This window comes from Hydractinia symbiolongicarpus, chromosome 4 (assembly GCF_029227915.1).
Source record: "Hydractinia symbiolongicarpus strain clone_291-10 chromosome 4, HSymV2.1, whole genome shotgun sequence".
NCBI classification, from domain to species: Eukaryota; Metazoa; Cnidaria; class Hydrozoa; order Anthoathecata; family Hydractiniidae; genus Hydractinia; species Hydractinia symbiolongicarpus.
The window spans coordinates 4,924,808-4,947,620 of record NC_079878.1 but is presented as its reverse complement, the minus strand read 5'-3'; the positions used below and the strand labels follow the sequence as shown (position 1 = coordinate 4,947,620).

General features: G+C 36.4%; 1 protein-coding gene across 2 annotated transcripts; it reads left to right on the top strand.

Annotated features, from left to right (window-relative positions):
• Window positions 1-8,233: 8,233 nt before the first annotated feature.
• Window positions 8,234-21,205, top strand: LOC130640867 (beta-1,3-galactosyltransferase 1-like). 2 transcript variants are annotated; one of them, XM_057447448.1, is made up of 3 exons: window positions 8,234-8,350; window positions 12,205-13,075; window positions 20,383-21,205. In XM_057447448.1, the coding sequence occupies exons 2-3, from the start codon at window positions 12,279-12,281 to the stop codon at window positions 20,708-20,710; spliced, it is 1,125 nt and encodes a 374-aa protein (XP_057303431.1). In that variant the 5' UTR covers window positions 8,234-8,350; window positions 12,205-12,278; the 3' UTR covers window positions 20,711-21,205. The 2 variants fall into 2 exon arrangements, with proteins under 2 accessions (XP_057303431.1, XP_057303430.1); XM_057447447.1 differs by having other exon boundaries at window positions 12,086-13,075.
• Window positions 21,206-22,813: the final 1,608 nt, after the last annotated feature.

The window sequence follows — 22,813 nt, the reverse complement described above, 5'->3', positions numbered from 1 at the left end:
GACGGGTACCTGTTACGATACGGTCGAGTCTGTACGTTTTCTTGCTCCAATAGGCATCCGTAGCACGTCTCCGAGCATCCCAATGCTCTTTCCCCGGCTGAAGCAGATACAAGTATAGGCCATCGTCGGGTAGAGCGGGATACTCCTCGCTTTTCGCGAGTGGGACCTCATCAAGCTTCACGGCAGATGAAGGTTTCATTCCGATCATGACGGTCTTACTATTGTTCATGGTTTTCACGATATTGTATAAGTGTTTCACCCAGGTGGTACTCTGTTCGTCACTGACCAGCTCCTGCGCATCTTGAGGCTTGAAGAGTCTTTCCGCTAGCATTTTGTTGTAACTTTCAACAAAAGCCGTGAAAGTATGGTGATACTTGGTGGTGGCCCGCTTGATTTCCACTTCTTTACCTTCCAGGAGCTTTGTCACGTTCGATTTAAACTCACTGCCTTTATCACATTGAAAAGTCTGAGGATAACGTAAAGGTCCTGCTTTGTAAATGTCCTTGAGCATGTCGGCTACTTCCTGGCTTTTCTTGGTTCTCAATGGTCTAACCACTTTGTAGCGCGAAGCTACATCGATGCCTGTGAGGATGTATTTGCAGGTATTTCCATACAATTTATCATGTGGCGTGTACAAGATATCAAACTGGTGCATTTGATTCGGATATAGGTGAATATTTATCATAGTACATCCGTATTTCATTCTCAACAGAGAATGCTTCACCCCGGTTAGACCTCTGATCATGACGGGAACTAGTGTAGTGGGTTCGTCTGCGGCTACCAGTTCTGGGGACCGCGGATCGAATTCCGCTCACTGCTTGGCAGTATGTTAGTGATGAACAAATTAGTTCTTCTTCAATATCATTTGATTCGGCTTTGTGATTGTGAAATGCGGGTAATCAATGCGCTTAGGTCCTTTGATATGCCTTAACCGGAGCAACTGACGACTGTAAGCCAATGTATGACTTTCTTTTTGGAAAGACCACTCTGCTCTGAGAGTAGTTTAATAGCTTTCCGTCCAGTCCATAGATGTTATGGAGAATAGTAGATTTGACTTAGTTTTTCAGCTTCCTTATCGGTAACAATATGTGCTTTTGTTTTCGACATATTTATTACATATAGAAAAGTTATTGCATATACTTGTACGCCACGAACCCCAAAAGGGCTAATGAGCCAAGAATGAACGTCAGCTCACCGTCTTGTTGTTGCTTCGAAGGTGTATAGAAGTCGGAAAGCTTTGGAGCTTTCTCAATTGTTGCTATGAAATACTCCCGCATACCCTCATCAAGCTCTTTCAAACTCTGATCCGCTTGCCTTTGTTTCTCCCGCCGTCGGTTATACCAGTCTATTTTTACTTGTCTTTCACGGACCCATTGAGCTTGTGCAGCTTGTAATTTCTCCACCGTTAAATCGTGCCGTCTGCGCTCTTGTTCCCCATGACCCGAGAGTTTGCTGAACAAATAGTTACTACCACTAAACGCTAGGGCGTTAATCAGCGCCCCACCAGCCATAATCGCGAGACTTGCCATCTTTATTCTATAGTTTATGAGTCATAGAATAACGTTATGATACTGAATATTTGGTCTTAATACTCAACAGAGTGAAACCTACCATCCAGGATGTTTAATTGAGCATCCATCAACAAGTACACGTAGCAACGTATATCCCCCGTGCCGTCAGCCTTCTTGGTGATGTGATGCGTGATCCCGACGCTAAGCCTCTGAAGCGGCCTTCCACTTACGTGGAGTGTTTCATCCAAACTACTCCGGAAATCCAGAATCAAAGAGTATCTTTCCGTTAGATATTGGCCAATGGTCACTATGGAATTATGGGATCCGAAGAGCCCCGCTACTTGTTCCATGTGATCTTTCGGTAACATGTTTGAGCTATACAGTTGATTAGGTTCACCCTCGATAGTGATCGAGATTTTCTCGATCTTCAGGTTATAATATTTTTCGTTATTACCAGCGTATGCTTTGACCACGGTAGGATCCTGAAATAATAGGATGACACCCTTTAAGCTCTGGGCAGGGGTATCGAGCTGGAGATTTTAGGATGTGTCAGCTTTCTTCATCGTGACAACTTTGCTGCGGAGTACACGCTCATAAGGTAGAGCTAGACGGCTGTAGCGCGACATCATCGCACTTGCTAGCTCCTCGTTTGTCACTTTATCAAACTCGAGCGCAATATTGGTAATTTTATAACTAGCATCGGCTGCTTTGGCCGGTGTGCTTCCAACGGTTGGGGTCCCGGAGCCCTTTATCACATCACCGTACGGAGTAAAATGCAGGATGAACTGGAGCCGATCATGGATTCCATATTGTTAAAACGGGAGATCCCTCGTGAGCTCAAACATGGAGCCAAGAGGTATGCAAAATGTGTTGCCGTAAGCTGCTACAATCGCCTTTTCCTCATTATTACCAACATGGTCGCTGGCTTTGACTTGCAGAGCTCTTATGGTCCCGTCATTCGGATTAATACCCTGAAGGATCATGTTATTGTTCCTATCAAATTTTGAAATCCAAAGATCACGGTACACTGCGAGCACGTTGTAGTCAGCGATATTCTGGATTTCATTCCCGTTGAGTGTTATACGAAGGTTCTGTACCAATGCTTTGCCGATGTTTGATAAGATGGTACGCTTGGTGTTTGTACCAGTCAATTCCAAGTCGAACAACAACTTGATTGAACCTGGGAAAATTATGTCGTTTTGACCAAGGTTGGGTACGTCCACGTACAAATCTTCGTTTTGGTTGATTGTGGACGGTATATGCGATACTTTCAACCTTTGTTTTTTTCCCTTCATGTCATACATGATTTTCAATTCCTTATGCGGATCTAATTTACCAAATACACTCATTTATTTATAGCAGTTTGGAGTTGAGATAAACTATGGATAATCCAGGATATAAAGGAGACTTAACGCCAGAACGAGATATAGAAGATGAACCCGAAGAGTTTAGTAGCGAGAGTGAGATCCTTAGACCCGAGGATATTCCTGATACAAGCACTACGTCCGCAATACCTTCACAAGGTGACACTCTCGCGGCAAGGCAGGAGATACTAACATCAAAAGTTGATAGCCTATACGAAGCTCTTAGTAAGGAGCTGGGGCAACCGAATGCCAGACACAATGATAACTTTACAATAGAAGGTAATCAGCTTACCTACGATGGTATAGAGCTTACAAAACAAAATGGTGAGTTGAGAGCCATGGGTGCGATAAAAAAAGCCTTGGGCGCTGGTAGGTTGCAAACCATGGGGTTTACTGACTATACCACACCACACAAAGGTAGTAAAAAGATGGCGCAGGGACTCTTGAATAATATTGATACCCTCGAGGACAACCCCCTAGACATCGAGATGTTGCCATTACTCGAGAACGTGCTTGATGAAACGAAGAGTTTGATAGAGGATACTTCCTTTACCGAAGCTTTCGACGAACGTGAAAGAAGGGGGTTTAAGCGCGATCTTCAGACTCTCAGCGGTAAACTAAAGAGCTTAAAAACAAAGAAAGCTACCCCAGGTGTATCCGAGGATCAACAAAAAATTTGGGATAAGGATATCAACAATCAACTGAAGGCGATTAAGGAGACTCTCATGAAAATCGCTGAGGACGACACATCACTAAGGGAGAAGCTGACAATCCTATTTAAGGAACAGGGGGTCACTATCGCGAGCATCGTCTCAGCTGTTAGTCTATTGGTCTCTACCATCGTGCTCACCGTCACTGGAGGAAATGGGGCAGCAGGTGCGGGAGGAAGTGGTGGTAGCAAAGGGTTTTTGCAAAAACAATTGGAGAGACTCGGGAAATTTTTAAAGTACCTTGCTGGCAAAGCGGGAGTCGCCTTGCCGGGGATTATTGGCACTGTTGTGTCGTTTTTCTTCAGGGTAGCTGCTAAAGTTGTGGAGTATGTAGCGAGACACCTCTACCTAGCCTATAGTTGTTGCGTATATAGGTAACAGGGGGAGTAAGGGTAAATCGCATTGAGAGTCTAGTATGTTGAAAAAACACATTAGACCTATTTCTTCATCCACATGAAAGCGAGGATTAGCCCTACTCCTACCGTAACCAGCGTGGCTTTGGTATCCTCGTGAACAGCAGCTTCCTCGGAGGATGGTGGAGGGAGGGGTATATCATGTACCTGCTTCCTCGGTATGGTAACAGCATGCGGAGCGTTAATATTAGGATTGATACCAATCTTGAAATGGTCCTGACTGATCAGGATCTTGTTATTAAATCCTTGGACATTCCCGATCCTCAGGTTTATATCTGAGGGGATCATGTAAACCCCGTATGCTACCGAGAAGTCTACCTTGGATCTCGTATATCTAAGTACATTCTCGAATTCACTGATATCCCTACCCAGCGACGTAGGTCTAATCACCAATTGTTCGAATGTCGTCAAGTATAGTCGTTGGGCATCAATCGCGGAGCCCTCACTTCCGACTATATTATATACTATATGACCGGAGGATTACTGTGGAAAACATAGTCTACGAAGATATTGGGGAACCATACCCTAAATGACGATCCGCGAGCATCAACAACGATGTCCTGCTGGGTAAGGTCCGAGCCCTTGAGTCTCTCGAGATAACACCCATGATTAGGGGCATACTTTGCCCGAGGGCTATAGGAGCAAATATTCATTCTTTTTTTCTTTAAATAAAGATGCGACAGCTGTATGTCACAAATATAGAGAAGCCTACGATTTTTGAAGATTACCTAGGGCAGGATACGCGGATAGCCCTGAAATCCATTAGTATACGCCCTACGTGGCTGAATCTCTACAGCAACAATGATTTTACAATACGCAAAGTAGGACCCGATCAGACAGTTCTTCGCATTGAAATCATGAACGGCCTGTATAAGATTGAAGATATCGCGGCCATCGTCAATACCCAGGCACAGGGCAAAATACAGCTTTTTGTCATTAAAAATGGACTATGCAGGCTCCAGGTCAATGACGGGTACACGGTGGTGATTCATAGACAACTGCAAGAGCTATTGGGTCTAACCTATGATCCCAGTAAAAAAAACTATATGAAGGGTGACTACGATTCATATTACAAAACCGATGTATATCATAGGTTACGACTTGTTTGACGAGGATGACTGCCTTCTTAATGGAAAAAAATCCAAGATACTGGCTATGCTTCCGACCAAAGAAAATTCATGGGGAGACATGTTATCGTGGCATTTTAATAACTCCGTATACTTTCCTTTGAAGTGCTCGAAGGATCCTCTCGAGCTCATGCTAACGGACGAATATCACCATGATAAGAACGTATCATTTGTTGGAATTACCATGCATCTACTGATAGAATAAATATGACAGATGTTATGAAACTATATCCTAGTTTACCACCGAGTGCACCGGATCATGAGCCTGATGAAAGTCAAGTCTATCGATTGAAGAAAATCCAAGAGATCGAAATATATCTAAGAAATGAAGTAAAGCAGCGAGAAAAACTCAGTAAGAAATTTGGAATGCATGGGACTTAGATACACTACGTGGATCATGGATTGCTCGCAATAAGCGTGATAACATCAGGCGTAGGTATCGCTAGTATGCTCAGAGGCATCGGAGTTCCTCTAGCCGTCGCGATGGGAGGGATCAGTATTGCTGTTGGATTAGGACAAACAGCCTTAAAACAATGTGGGAAGAAACTGAATTATAAACGTAAGAAACACGACTCAATAAGACTCCTTGCAGAGACTAAGCTGAACTCCATCGTTGATTTGATATCGAAAGCTATCGAGAATGGAGTGATAAGTGATTATGAATTTTCACTAAAAAACCAAGAGAAACAAAAATATATGCTGCTAAAGGAGCAGATTCGACAACGCACGAAAAAAATTGTGGAGACGATCAATGAACAAGAGAGACAGGCACTTGTCGCCAAAGGTCGCGATGAGGCAAGAGTAGAAATCTTAAAAAACGTGCAGTCTGCTCAATATGTCAGCGCTACGTAGAGGCACCACCTAAATATTCAAAATGTATTGTTAACAATACATTATACAATACCGATAACTTCACCAGTATCTTTATCGATCATAAAATCACCGTCGTATATGACAGTTCTTTGATAGCTTTAAAATGCAGATGCAGTCGCAGGGCTTTTTAAGTGGTAATGGTTGATCATGAAAATCAGTATTAATCTCCCTATTCCATTCCTTTACTTTGGTACTAACATAGCCTTTTTTAATTGGTGGGGTAGTGAATTCACTACCATATATTTTCTCAATCCATTTCAATATACTTTGGTATTTCTGAAGCCATTCTGGATGATTGTGTAAGTTAAATGACATCGTAAGTGATATCGAGAGGCTCCATTGCTACATAGGCCCCCTGGTGTTCTGATTAGTAGGGCGGTAATTCTATTATCATTTTTGTAACCTATAACGAATCGCCCATCTTTACCGTTATTAGATTGTATTGTATCGCTAAGTACAACGTTTTCAATCTTTATATCGAGGATGTTGAATGCAGTTACATTATTATAGAAGTCGCCTGTTTCAATATTATTTCCATAAAATTTAAACATCCTGTTTATTTATGAAAATTGGACCCTAACTAGGGTTTTTTACAAGGACATATTCCTCCGTTGTAGGTGAGCCACATGATATAGTGTTGCCAACACAACATTTTTCCACATACAATTAACCTCCGTCCACACTTGTCGCATCTGTCATATTTATCAAGATTAATCCCACATTCATCACATTGTTCATTCATCGTTTATTTACTCCACAAGAACTCAAGGTCTGCCTTTTCATCCTCTGAAAAACACAAGTCTATGACTCTATCGGGATGCCATGCAATAGGAAGTATTTCTTCCTTATTTCTGGCCTTCTCCGCTTTCCGCTGACGATAATCGAGCAATCCATGATCAGTGCTACTACACATGTCCCGGGTCACGAACCAGTGCGGAACAAACTCGAGTAGATGGGGTCTATCTCAAACCGCTATATTACACATGTCTCGCGTCTTGAAATTATCAGGAACATGTCTGAGCATCCCTGGATACTCCTCAACTGCCTTTATGCACATTTCTTGCGTCTTGAACCTGTTGGGAATATACTTGAATAGCCAGGGGTTCTTTTGAACAACCTCATCGCACATTTCCTGCGTTTTGAATTTATCAGGAACATACCTTACCACTGGAGGATCCTCTTGTACCAATTTTTTCCATTTTTTTGTCTCCAACTCATCTTTATATAATTTTTTTGATTCCAACTAACAATTTTTCTAGGACAGTTGAATAATTTTTACTCATATTCTGTATAATAGCATATATGTTATTGCGCATGACGTCATTTATATTATTTAATATGATTATGTGTTAGTATTTAATCTATCTATCATTTAATATCATTATGTGTTGGTGATTGGTAGATGACGTCATGTATCTTACATTAAATATTATTTTGTGTTGGTGATTGGCATTTATATATCATTTCATATTATTTTGTGTTGGTTACTAACAGATGACTTAGGGAATTTCCCTTTGATCGACGTCGACTGTGCCAGAACGAACATTTCTCTATCTCTTCTGTCACGCAAAATGGTAGCTTAGCTGCGACGGGCGAACCCGTTGATTTTTCCACGGGCTAACGACTAGTTTCTAAAGAATTATCTTAATTTATATGAGAGACATAAAGACTGCTGAGTTAAAATTTGCGTATTTATTAGGTAAATCAGATAAATATAAAAAATAGTGTAAATTGTTTTTCTAAAAAAAGAGATAAATTCAAATTTCGCGGGAAACAATTTACGCGAATTTCGCCTATCAGTTTTGCGAAAATGATAGGCGAATAGAACCTCGCAAAATTCACGCAAAAATTAGTTTTAAATACTTTATCCAACTTTATATATTTGAACTTTCACAATCACTATTAGTCTAAAGACCTAACTCTGAATTTCCCATTATGATATTATTATAAGGAACCACGGTAACATTAACAATACCCGTACATTAGTTAAGTACTGCACATATAGTGGATTGGGTGAGACTCACAACCTCCCTCTTTTGATACAATTCTATGAACATAAAGTAAAAAAACAAAAAACAAAAGCTTTTAAACTATCGGAAAATAATTTTCGTCACTTCTTTCTATTTGGTTACGGTTTTTGAGCCGAGGGTACGCGGTCACGAGATTTTTTACCTGCTTGTGTTCTAAAAGTCATTAATTAAAGCCGCTTTTACAAACGAAAGCAAAACAAACATTGTGTATTGCATTGTTATTCGATCTGATCTGATTCATAGGTTCTGGTCTGCCTGTTGTTGATGTCCTTCTTCTCTGCTCGAATGCGTGAGTGAAATCAACATCTCAGGAAATACGAAGGTACCTACTATTTTATGTCTTCCAATGTACTATTCTGTTTTGCATGAAATGATAGTGTTATAGCGCCATTTATAGCCAGCTATAACTCTCTGCCTAGCTAGTTAGCTAGCTATTGATAACGCCTGTAAACAGTTCTACAATGTTACACTTTCTATTTTTCTATTTCTATTTTTAAACTTTTTTTATTATTAACATCATTTCCTTTTCTGTCAAAAATGAAAGACGCTAAGGTGTCTTCTAACTAGCTAATTTTGTCTGATATATAGCTATCTATTCTTTTGTTGTTTATGGCTGGTGAAAACAAAAATAGCCCCCAGAAAATATTTTCAAAATGTGGGTTACAATTACAATAGAAGCTAAAAGTGTATATATGTGCACAAGGCATTTTTTTAATAAAAGGTGGCTCTGGAGAGAAAACTAAGGGAGGTTTTTATTCCTTAAAAGGAGTTAATTTAACAATATCTAGCTAGCAACGATGTACTGCAACATTTAATAACAGGATACAGCATTAACTGCAAACTAAAGTGTGTAATGCTAACCTGGATGGATCTCTAATTGAGCACCCTGGCTGATTTAGTACTGTGTGGCAATTTAACCAAACCGGATGAGTGTTACTCGGTCAGGTAAAATTACCTAATCTGGTAAGGCACAGCACATGTTGCTACAGTCCCGCCATCATGTGTAAACATGGACCATAACATATTCGTTTCACATGTTTTAAAGTTTAGGCGATCGTCACAAATATCTGGTGTTAGAGTCATTTGAGCACCAAAATAGAGTCGGTCAGTCGGCAAATGATAACTCAAAAATTCGAAAAATTATATCCAACCATCCAGTCATTAACGCGGGCCATTAAATCGCCAATATTTAATGATAACTTTGGCACCTCGTTTAATAGAGTTTCCGTGCGCTATTTTCAGAACCCTTTTACCATTGTAAGCATAAGAATAAAGAATAAAATGTTTAGTTTAGTGTTCTTAATAATAATATAATTTACTACTTTTGTTACCACTCAAGGTAAAAATTTGAAACAGCCCTGTCTAAAAACAGAAACATTCTGTCCAGAATTCCAAAGTCCCTATAGAATAAATCCATAGTCTTGACAACAACAACACTAAATTCACAATACCATTTCATCTATGAAAAATGGCAAAATATATGTTTCACATACAAACCAAAAATCTTTAAATTTATAGTCATCAAGCACGTCTAATTGTTGGAATTAGGGGCATTCAAAAATAATGTTTGCTTCAACCCTCCCCCACCCCCATGTTCAGTGAATTTTAATTTTGTGAAACTCACCCCGGGTGTGTACATTTTTATGTATCTCTTTCTCTTCGCTGAAATAAAACACATCTAGCAATTATTATGGCTAACTTCTTTTGAAAATTACTGATATGGTATCTTATATGCAGTCTTGAACACTCAATTAAAAAGCATGCGAAGAATAGAAGACCATATTTTTATAAAGCGAACTTGTAAATCAAATATCTCCCATCCCCCTTGTTATTAGCCCTTCCCTCCTCCTCAGAAAGAATGTATTTTTAGATAAACCCATCATATAATATTAGGGCTCTCATTTTAAATTCACAGTGCTAGTGAATTTTTTTCAGCAAAACATTGAATCATATAATAAAAACGTAGCAAAAAGTCAAGAAGAAATCATCATTTGAGGTGACCCATTAGAAAGTTAGTATGAAAAGTTATAGCTGATAATAATAATCTGAAAAAAGTCAAACCATCGAAGACAAATCAGAGTTTCAAAGATTATTGTGTGGGGATGCATTATGTAATGTTCTAAATTTATCGGAGCAGAGTTCACAAGATGCCTAGCTATGGAAAGCTACTTGGGATTTTACAAGAAATAATCACAATTCCTTTAAAGGTGCGTAATCACCATGTACGCAATTTTTTTTGAGGTGCCTATTTTAATGTAAAAATTGAAAGATATACATGAGAAGACGTTATCCGGAAAATTTTATTGAAAACTGACAACCAGAACATGTTTAAATGTTTCATAGAAATAGCAAACTCACTCCAATTTCTTCGCCTACAGACCCACCATTACATTTCATTACACGAATCATGCGATAATAAACATATGGCAAAATCGATTACATGGTTGCTAGATTCATGCCACTAAAGAAAAAATAATGAATGAGGAAGAGCATCTGTAGCTGTTTTTCCATCGTAATGCTTTTATAAATGTATCAAGAAAGTTCCGAACATGATAATTCAGATAAATCAATCAAAGTTTCTGTGTTATTATTTATTATTTAAACATTTTAACTTACTGAAATCAGACTTCTTTGCAACAACGACCTAAAGATAGCTTCGCCTCGCTAGCTGTCTTACTTTTTGATTATTTTCCTTTGTTCAAACAGTTAGTCATTTCTTTACGAAGACATTATCAGATCTAGACAATTAGAATACCTAAATTTTCAGAATTTCCCCTTTTATGCTCTAAATTTAATTATCTCCATCATGCTTCAACTATCTTTAACTATCACAATGTGCATTCTCCCGTGTTGGTTTTTTTTGCTTATAATATGCAATAATCCCAGTCATGCTAATAGAAAAAGACATTGATAAAAAGCATTATCATAATTATTAACCACAAGACAATGTTGTGATTTCTTCTTTCTCTTTCGTTTTGTTTTTTCTCCGGTCTTCAAAAACAATGGCGAATGGAATAAAGAGAAAACTATTTTTTCTTCTGTGCCTTTCCAATAGAAACTGCGGGATAAAGTTTCTTTTCATTTTTAATGCCATGTTTTACAAAGAAAAAACAAGCCAAAAATACAGCGTGAACGGAGCCTACCATAATGGCGATATTATCGATCTCCGTCTCAGTGCTCATTTAAAGTTATGGTCGTTTGTTTACCTACAGTTTCACACAAACATTTTGCAACGGCCTGTTTATTAGACGGGAATAAGAGATCAACAAAAATTTGAACACAGTCACATTGGTCACAAAATGCAGAGCATATCTTATGCTCTGCATTTTCCACCATAATTGTTCCTGGAATACTTATGTATGATGTATATTTCTATGATCAAATAAAATAACAATTTATTTATTGTTACCAGAGAATAATTCCACCTTATTATTCTAAATTATGTCCTTAATTAATCACCACCCCCACCCCCCTTTCTTCGAAAACAGCGAACTTAATTAGGTTAAGGTAAGGTGGAAGTGGAAGTTTCTTATAAAGATTATATTTTCCCTGTAAGCTAAATAATATGACATACAGTATCAAAATTATTTAGTTTTTTTGTTTGTTTTTTTTTATTTTATGCAGCAAAAAATCTCTAAATCAGCGATGTCACAAAATCTTCCAAACAGTTATCACAGCTGATGTTAAAGTGGAGGGAAATGAAATTTGCAATTAGAGACAACCTATACGTGAACTGAATGAGTAAAATACTTTGTGGTTATTTAAATAGAATTCAGAAATTAACAAGTAAATAATATAGAAATACAATTGCACGCAAAAACAGGTGATATTAAGAAGATCAACTTTTATTTAACTAATACTTTCGTTTGCTTGCCATAAATTGTTATTTCATTGTGCTTTATTTCACGTGAATGTGTTATAAACATTTATTATAGTGTTGATTTAACCTGTGCTTAGATGAAAGGTATATGTGCCACATGTATTTTGTATTTTTCACACTCAGATATTGTAGTTCTTTCAACACTTTTTCCATGTTTTTCTTATTTCTACATTTTAGTAATGAAAAATGCTCTAGTTCCTTAGTTTAAATTACCATGGCATTTACAAAAAACTTGTTTTTTGGGTTCAGCTTTACCATATCATTTGCACTTGCATATTTGTGGTTTATACATACAGAAAGTGATGTGGATTCATCCTCATTTTCAAATACGCAAGCAACGTATAAGAAGCCATACCATCATGTTAATAAAATGCAAAGTCATATGGACTTGAAAAATTCAAAAGAGATAGATCGTATTATCAAATCTGAACAGTTAGAATTACAAGAACGTGGTGTTTACATCGATATAACTGACTATAAACAAACAAAACATAAAGTAATTAGTAATAAAGGTGTGAAATCATTGGAACCTAATACAAATTCTCATAACTCTCAGCACGTATCTATAAAAAGAAGATTCAAGTATCGAAATCCAGAAAAGGAAGATTTGCAGAAGTTAAATAAAGTACAACTTAACATTGAACATGAAACAGACCCTTTACCTGAATCTGCAAAGTGTGAACACAAAGTTTTTTTGCTGGTGCTAGTTGTATCACAGCCGGAGAATGAAGAAAGAAGGCGGTATATAAGAGATTCGTGGGCGTCTTCATACGCCGAAGACATTCATAAATTAAAATCAGCTGTTAAGCCTTTTTTACATGGTTTAAAATTTACATTAGAAAATGTTTTCAAAACTGTTTTTGTTATGGGAAAAGCAAAAGGTGGAAATACTGTTATGAAAAAAGTTTTAGAGGAAGCTAGATTGAATAAAGATATTGTGTTTGGAAGCCTGCAAGAAGATTATCAAAATTTGACAATGAAAACTCGACTTGGCTTAAAGTGGGCTTATTATGAATGCGAAAATGTGTATGTTGTTAAAACAGATGATGACGTCTTCATCAATCCTGTGCCATTAGTAGAATGGCTGAAAGAAATGCCACTGCAGAATGTTTACACTGGATATTGTAATTTTAACTCACCAGTTGTAAGGACGAAAGGAAACAAATGGTAAGGTTATGGTATATTTTTTACTATTTTGTTTCATGTAACCTTTTGGTTGCAGTTCATCTTCCTCTCAATAAAACCTGAAGTGCTGTCAAGAGGTTTCTAGTACAATTTAAATCTTCGAAACTAAAGAAATTATGCATGTATCTCTTTTCCTGTGTTGAAAGTAGTTTTTTTTGTTAGAGTAACTGAAGATTTAACATTTACAGGGGAAGTAAATGATGTGGGTTTAACCCCAACCCAAATAGAACCTAGGAGCAATATATCTGACCCGGCAACCATTTTAAGCATAAGCATTGTCTAAAAGTATAAAAAAAGCTATGAATATTTTTAGAAACCATTCAGCTTCATATTTGCCTGTTCTATTAAGAAATCTTCTTTGCTGTAAGTAGACTCAAATACACACCACTACACTGCTTCTGTTATGCGTTGTTTATTATTATTGCTATTATTTACTCAAGATAGCCTCTTCCAGTTCCTAATATTTCCTTATGACAAAAGAGCGTAAATAAGAGGAGATATGTTTTCTGGAAAATACAATGCGAAATTATGTTTTACGAATGGAACTTTTCGTGCGAAAATCGGAAAAAAAATTGCGGAATTAAAGTTTGCGAATTACCAGTTTCATAAAGCTATTGTTCAAGTAGATAAATTAAGGTGAAATAAAAAAATTGAACAAAGATGTAAAATATTGTCCTTAAGTAAAATAAAGACATTGTTTGGTATATGGAGAAGGCAATTCTAGTAAGTAGTGCAGGTGTGATAAACAGGCGTTTGCTAACATTTGAGGTATCTAAGATGATATCGAAAAGCAATCTGTTATATTTCTCTGCGTTGACAGTACAGGAGTAATCTCGTGCCCGATATATCTAATTCTTTTATATAAAGTAGATTTCTTATTTGGAGAACTCGAAAAATATTGTTACCTCATGAATTACTACAACGTAATAAGGAAACATAAAAGCACACACGAAACTATAGTTAAAACTGATGAACTTTTTAGTTTTTTTTTAATTTTCATTATTTCTTTAGAACTTGTGTAAACTTGCGTAGAGCAGCGTTGTTTTTAAATTTCTGAAAAACATTAAGTCCTTGGAAAGCATTTTACCGTCATTCTTCTAATTTAATCCGTCCTCTAATTAGTACGAATTAAAAAAATATTATTTAACTCTAATTATTAGTACGAGTCCATAATTACTAATTTCAGATTTTCCTTTAATTTAGTACGATAAAGGTCAAATTTTCTTCTAATTATAGTACGAATAGTAAAAAACACGTAATTTTTTTTGTTTCAAACTTTCTTTTTTAAAAAAACATGAAAAATTTTAATTTAATTTACAAAGTAAATGGATCGTCTTCAGTATCGTCACTGTCTAGGATGGTTTTAGCTTTTTCCATGCATTTTGAATAAAATTCGCCACTTCGGACTTTCGAAGGATCTGTGGTAGTTATTCCGCATACATCAAAGGATTTCATTATCATATCCTTGTCATCTGAAATAATTTGGAATGCCTTTTCAACCCAATCCACCATGTCCTGTCTGGTTGGCGGAGGTAGCTTATAATCGCTAGGTGTAGGTGTGGGCATCTTCTCGACTGCTTTGTTGACATGCTCGACCCAACATTTTCGTAGAATTGCTTTAAATGGTTTGTTAATACATACATCCATTGGCTGACACAACAACCGGCTGGGATCATTAAGGCATCTGATTTGTTTTCGTTCAACTTACTCGCCACAGTGCCTGTCTTGTGAGCAGAAAAGGCATCATAGGTTAACAGGGAGTTTTCCAATCCGAGCTCTTTGTTGATTTTCTTCACATATTTGACCCATATCTCATCCAGCCAAACAATCATGAGATCTTCATCCATCCATGCTTTCTCTTGAGTTTTTACGACAAACCCTTCAGGAACACGCAATTTTCCGATAGTTCTTTCAGTCTTCCCTTTAAAAATCAGCATCGGCGGTAGCAAAGTACCGTCAGCAGCAGCTGAAAGAACGATGGTGATATGTTTCTTGTCATTCCCTGACGTTCGAACAACACATTCTCTGCTACCGATCTTACAGATGCTCTTTGTTGGGACCATATCGAAAAAAGCTGGAGTTTCATCCATATTTCCCACCAATGATCTGGGATATTTCCCAATTCTCATGAAACGACCGGCATCTGCATAAAACTTCGAAATCGATTCTTCCAATTGACGTGGAAGCTTTTGGCTCACTGATGTCCTGCTGTGCAGTGACAAACGATGTCGTTGAAAGAACTTCGCGACCCAGCCTCGGCTAGCATTAAAATCAGGATTGTGAGGTTGGACGACACCTTTTGCTTTCTCTTGTAACGCAAGAACAGACACTGGGACATGCAAATCTCTAAGTTCAAGAATCCATCGAATCAAATCATTCTCGACTTCCAACGGATATGTTATTGGTCGACCAGCTCCTGAACGATTCCCTTTATCACTCAGCTTTACTGCTCTGCCTGGAGTTTTCACAATGTTTCGAAGAGTTGACTCGTGCACATGGAAAGCTTTGGCTGATTCGGTATAACTTTTCGTGAGTGCGTAGTGTTCTCGCATTTCGATTTTCGTTTTTTCAGTGAATCTCTTACGTGTTGTGTGTTCGTTTCCACCGACGATATTGGCTCGTTGGTGTAGATAGAAATTACATATAATCGATTCGAGATGCTGAGATTGTTGCTTTAGATTGTTGAAGTCGTGATTTTTTTCTATCATTCGCTCGATCTGTTCACCTGTGTACGGTTTGGGTGGCCTACCAACAGGCTTCTTACTTGGAGGAGGCGCTATTTTTCCTGAAAATAATAATAGAAAGAATCCTTGAGCAAATAATAACTTAAACTCAAATGTATAGTATTTGAGAAAAAAAATCACCCCTATGAGTTATTCTGTCACTTTCATTTCAAAGTTGAAATCATAAATTGAGTCACATTAAACTAAAGTTTTACTTACTGCCTAAATAAACCACGTCGTCATCTTTTGCAGTTCCAGGAGCAAAATAAGAGGATATTGTTGATTGACGCTATCGTTGGTTTTTAACGTTGCTTTGAAAATAGCCAAACAGTTTGGTTTGGGTTGACATGATGATACCACGCGCGACAGACTAACAGCACTGACAAAAGAAAAGAGTGCTCCAAATCGATTGTTTTGAATTTGTAAAATCTTTTGGGTTTTCCTCTATGAAAAGAAACATTCGATTTACAATGCAATAAGCTCGCAATATCATTTGGATTTTCCTCCGAACAAAAAAATTGGATTCGAAATGCAAAGACGTCAGTATTTGCCTGATGCTAGCTTCTACCTCGACGTACTCAGAAAAGTTGTAGAAAAATGACCGACGATATTACTCCATTACTACTTCTTAATTTAGAGATACCAATACCATTGGAAAAAGAATTTACTGTTCCTTGTTGTATCAGAGGTTATCATATTTACAGATGGAAGCAATGGAAAGCTGAAATAGGATCAATTTTAACGAGCGAACCAGAAGTGCGACCGGGTGCTTTGGTTGAAGATAAATATTCCATTGCTGTATTAGATAATGGACAAACAATTGGACATGTGCCTAAATTTCTCTCGCAACTGATATTCTTTTTTCTTAAATACGAAGGCACGTTATCAATAAAGGTAACAGGAGAGCGAAGATTCTCATTCGATCTTCCACAAGGAGGTATGGAGATACCAGCTGATTTTGTCTTCAAAACAGTCGATGCAAAACTTCACAATCAAATGAGAGAGAGAGTTCTCAAGGAACTGGAAAACTTTGAAGGGAGAAGAAAAGTTGGTATAAATAAGAGTTTTAAAAAGAAAGAAAAAAAAATAAAAAGTACCAAAAAGTGTGTTTTCAATTTTTCAACCCCTAATTTAATACGATTTGATTCTATTTTACTCTAATTATTAGTACGACAATCAACTTCAATTTCCAAGGTATTTTATTTCCTCTTATTATTAGTACGACTCCTTCAAAATAATTATTTTTACCGGAGGATTAAATTAGAAGAATGACGGTAATCGGAGAACCTTTCGCAAATTTTTGTTATTTGATGAATTTTTAAGATACAGTAGGTGTCCGTTAATTCGAACACGCAAAGAACTAAATCATTTGTTCGAATTAACGAATGTTCAGATTATCAGAACTTCAGAAAAAAACAAGAATTTTAATAAACGCTTAAAGGTTTTATGCTAATATAACTTTATTACAACTTTACTACAACTTTTAAAAAAAATCTTTTACCGTTGTTTGCTTAGCGATGGGCGAGGCCCCCAAATTCCTTGTAAACTTCATTTTATTGGAAATGGCAATTTAATTGATAAATACACCTTTCCTGAATTTAAATTATCGATTACATCATCGGCATGAAAACGAGGCACTTCTTAGTAAACTTTGTAAACACTAAAAATACAGCTGGTGAGTGTGATACTTTTATGCGTTGTGAATGATCTTTTATTGTGTATTTTTCTAAAGGATTGCAGGTTTTTCTTAACGAAACTACTTTTAATGTATATAAAAACATACTTGTCTTGTAAAAGAAGAATATGCATTTGTGATGGCGTGTAGCAATCAGAAAGGTCAGCAAGAAATTTGTCATAATTTAATCTATCCAGGTATATCGACCTCATTGGAATGTTTTCATTTCCATCGGATCCAAAGTTTGAGAAAACAATGGGTAAGCATCATTTCAAGATATCGTAGAAGGGGAGGTGTGATGTGTTCACAGTAAACAAGAACACAAAAGTATGCGAAGTCCACTTTGAAGTACACTGTGTAAAATTAGGTTTTTGCTGTGAACGGAAAACATTAATCAATGGCTCTGTGCCATATATATTTACGTTCAAACAAAAATAATACAACACAAAAAAAGGAAAAGTCCGAAAAAAGAGCACTTCCTGTAGTAGTCGAAACAGATTCTGAAAGCACATAAGAAAGTTTTTCATCTGATTCTGTTGAGATCACTGAAGAACAACCTGGTTTTTTAACTCCTGATGAATTAGAAACTATCAAAACTGAGGAATTCAATGTTAAAAGAAAAACTAATTGATGATACTATAAACGACTTTACTCAACAGCTAGCTGTGTGTGTAATGTTGATTTAATTTACCCCAATCTTTTGGGATTAATACAGGATTTACATCAATAAACTCATAGGGTTGTGTTCGTTATGTTTTGATTTATTTGAAGTACTTGATATATTAATATTAGTAACAACCTTGATGTTATGTTCTAATGGTAGTAGTTGGTGTGACAATGTAGATCGGACAAGAAAGTTCGCATATTTAGTGTTGTTTTTTTCTTTTTCGTGTACTGTCAATACAATGAGCAAAACCAACCCGTTTGTCAACCATAAGCATATGTTCTTGCAGTTTTAATATTCTTGGATTTATGTTACACAAACTATCATTAATTCTAGGATCATATAACGTTAGATGGATACCTTTTTGCCAGCATTACTTTTTACAGGGCTGACCATAACTAAGTCTTTAAAAATTCTGTTTTCACTTGGAGCAAATGTAGTTGTTGATGTGAAAATGCTATCAGCAGATATGTATAGTTCATCCCTAAACTTTCTGCCACGCTCCAAAGTCTTAATAATTGCCACACCGTGCTGTTTACCACTAATTTGTCAATGCATTTCAATTTCTTTTATCGTGAACGGTGGCATTCCCTCCATGTTTTCCCTCACGCTTTTTCTTCAGTTTCATTGAAGACTAAATCTATATTTTCCTCAATTATTTTAAGCAAAATATCTCTCATAGTATTGTCTTCCTCCATGTTTATATAAACGCGAATAATGTTTACCAAGATTTGCCTCCTTTTCATGCACGCAATATTTTACAAAATATATATTCGGGAAAGGTGTATTGAAAGAATTTTTGCCACCATTGATGCAATAAAAATGAATAAAAAGTGAAAACGTTTTATTTATTTTCCCATAAGATTTTATTTATCGATACCCAAAATTCGAATTAAGGGGCATAATGCAGCCTTTGGACTAAAAAATTGTTCGAATTAGCGAAATGTTCGAATTAGCAGAGTTCGAATTAAGCAGCTCAAAATATAATACTTTATTAAACCAAACTCAAGGGAATTGGCAATTTGTTCGAAATAACGGAAAGTTTGAATTGACCGTCATTCGAATTAACGGACGTCTACTGTACATACATTTAACGCATCATCGCTTTATTTTTATATTTGTGAGTTTTGAGAGAAAATTTTTAGTGAATAAATTTTCGCGAATCGACGATTGAGAACGCTAATGCTGAATAATCTTTGGGCGTGGTCATTTTTTCCGCAAAATTTTTTCCAATTAAGGTAATTACGAAAGTTATCGCCGGCGTAAATTCTTTTGAAATTCAAACTAACGACTCTAAAAACAAGATATATGCCCCTTAGCCATACATGCCCCTCAGTAATATATGTCCCTTAGCGATATGTCTCTCAGCGATATATGTCCCTCAGCGATATATTTCCAGTTACAGCGAGCATTATTCATACTTAGCTAATTATAACACTTAATCTTTGCGAAGTTTTTCAAATGCAGTCGTTCTTCGACAGATATTTTAATTTGTGATCGGTATGTCCGACTGGTGCATTTTAGCCAGATGTTTTCACGGGAACACACGATTTTTTTTTATAAGCAATGCTGATTTTTAGTCGAGTCCCACTGTTGCCTTTATTGTAATGAATTTTCTTAGAATAAACACTGAATGTAGCGTTTTAATTTGTTAAAAGTTTACAGCAAAATTTTCCCCGCTAAAAAGTAGGAACTGTTTTTACTTTTCAGCGAAGCGAATTTTTTGAAGCAAAATGAAATTCCCTTCGTGAAAATCCCGCTTAAGGCTTTTAGCTTCGTTTTTTGCTTAGCTATTGCTTAATTATTGGAACTCAAGTAATCAATTATTCTAACCTCGTTCACAGGACTTTTTTTATCACGCCTATATCGGACTTTTTCGCCCCTGCTAAAAGTCTGGTATACCCGTGGAGGAAAGAAGTATGTTTAGTTATATATTTACTGAAAAGACTGACCTGTATAACTATGAATGAATAATTACTCTAGGTAGAACCTTCATGTAAACATGCTACTAAAGTCCATGGTTAATTTTTCGTTCTTGTTGTTTAACGTTTAATTTTAACTTGTCTATCTGAGGCTAACTTGTTGTTTAAGATTTCATGATATTTCAGCCTCGGGTTGCTTACAAAATGTTGCTTATTTAAAAAAGGGTGTTGTTTGTCAATAATAAGTTCAGGAATATTTAAGACTGTGGTTTGCTTATAAATTTTAGAATCTTTACTTTTTATAGGTATGTTTCATATGACGATTTTAAGGGTGAAAATTATCCTGGCTATTGTTTGGGCGGTGGTTATTTGATGTCTGAAGATGTTTTGGGAAGATTTCTAAAGCTGTCGTATGGAAGAAAACTTTTTCCAATGGAAGACCTCTATGTTGGGTTGATAATCAAAGAGTTAGAAACAGTGAAAGTGAACGATCAAAGAGGTCATTTTGACTTGATATATAGTGGTAGAAGCATTCTGTGCGATATGAATAATTTGTTTTTAGCCCATCAAGTGATTGGTAAAAACCAACTCGTACATATAAAAAAAGCAAGGCGCGCCTTGGAAACATGCTAGCACTGTTATTATGGAATTCGTGCATTGATATTGCTTGTTAGGAACAGTAGCTAGTAAATATTTTTATAGAAACACCATGCAAAAAAATTTGTCTTGCATGTCTATTCTTCACAGCGAGGTTTTATTTTTACCAATTTATAAGGTCGCTCTTCTCTAAGAATATATTCTGCACGAAATATCTTTTTACGCTATGACAATAACAGATAAGTTTTAGTTTATCAAAGAAAGGCGCCTAACGCCAACGGTGATAAGTGTTGGAGCTGACACAAGTAGAAACAATAAAGCTACGATTCTCACCTCACGGGATGTTATACTCGTGGTAAGTTCGGTTTTAAATCTAATTTAATCCAGCACGCGTCGAAATTTCCGTCTAGTGGTGAGCGATGAACTAATAAGCATATTTTTACTTTGTAAACAAACAAAGAAACCTGCATTGGCACAATACTGTACTTTTGAATTATTTATATTATCAAATTTTCTATAAAAGTTGTACAATGTTTACTATTACCATACTTTACTCTGTTTTTAAATGACGTAGACGTTTCAACTTGTTTACGTCAGGATGGTTCACTCTTGTACCCGCCCAAGGCATTATGTAAGAGTCCCTGGGAACGAGGTTGGCAAATATTTTTAAATTGCGCGTAAATTACGGTGTACTACAATATGTTGGTTTCCCTTTTCATGGAGGCGTCGTAACATTTCTATCACACTGGATTAAAGTCGTTGTTTTGCGTATTTTACTGGATTCATTTTTCATTCTTATTGTTCTATTTTTAAGAATTTTTTATTAGACGAATAGAGAGTTACTAGATAGCTCGGCAGCGATGTTGTGTGTTTCTGTTGAAATTTGAGAGATTAAAAATTTCTGGGACTTGTTAATAATTTGAGAGCCGGTCGACACCGGAATAAAAGTGGAGGACAATTTAGCGAGATGCACGAGGAACCACTATGTTGGGACACGACAGGCGACATTTTTAAAATATCGCCTTTTTTGCATCGATTTTATGTAACACTGAACAAGTCTAAATTGTTCATTTTTAAGACATTAAAGTTAAAAATGTGAAAAATAAATGATAAAAACTAAGAAATGTGTTTCCTTTTTGACAATTTTGATAACAATGTTGACAAAAATGTTGACAATGTATATAACTCACATTATGTAATAGTATGTCACTGAGACAACCTCGATCCCAGGGTCACTGAGATTATAGCTGTGCCACCTGTTTGTGAAAGTAATCGGATAAAAAAAGTGGAGGCATGTCGCTCATTAGAATTATAATATCCCATTGTTTCGTTGCATCACCTCTGCATTAAAGAACTTGAGAGTAATACCTAAAAGATATTAAGGGTTCAATTTATCACTTTTTTTAAAATTATCTCTGTAATTCATGTGTTTAAATAAGTTTGAGTTTTTGTTGTTCGAGCAGCTCTGTAATTGTGTTCATTTGAGCTAACTTATTACACAGTGAAACCTCTGCATAGCTTAGCGGGCATCACCTGGATCTAAAAAAGGTGTTTGGTACGGGAGGTGTCCGCAAATGGCTCGTAAAAACTCGTACTAAGGTTTTTAACTACAAAGTGGTTTGTAAAGAGAGAGAAGAAAGAGCTTAAAATATTTTATACATCATAAATATGCTATATATATAAATATTTCATTCAGGTAAAACAAATTAAAAGCTATACAAAAGAATCTTCAAATTTTGTTTTGTCTCAGCGAAAACAATTTAAAGCAAACATTATCTTAAGTAAAATAGTGAGAAAATTCTGACAAGAACTGCTTTGTATAATCCATTGTTGGGCATGTCTGCTATAAAGAGAGAGAGTTTTAGGGGGTTTGAAATAATGTTCCATATAGAGAGGTGTTCGCTATATAATGTTCCCCACATTGAGATTTTGTTATAAGAGTTTGGTCGTTATTTCATCCGTTCCCGTGTCCGCTGTAGAGAGGTGTCCGCTGTAGAGAGGTGTCCGCTCTAAAGGCCGTCCTTGTTTCGCAGTTATTGTTGTTGTTGCTGAGAAAAAGAACTATTTTAACTTTAAGAGAGAATTTTACATGAAAATTCGCATCCTGCTTGATTATTTTATGACAAAATTCAGAGTCAG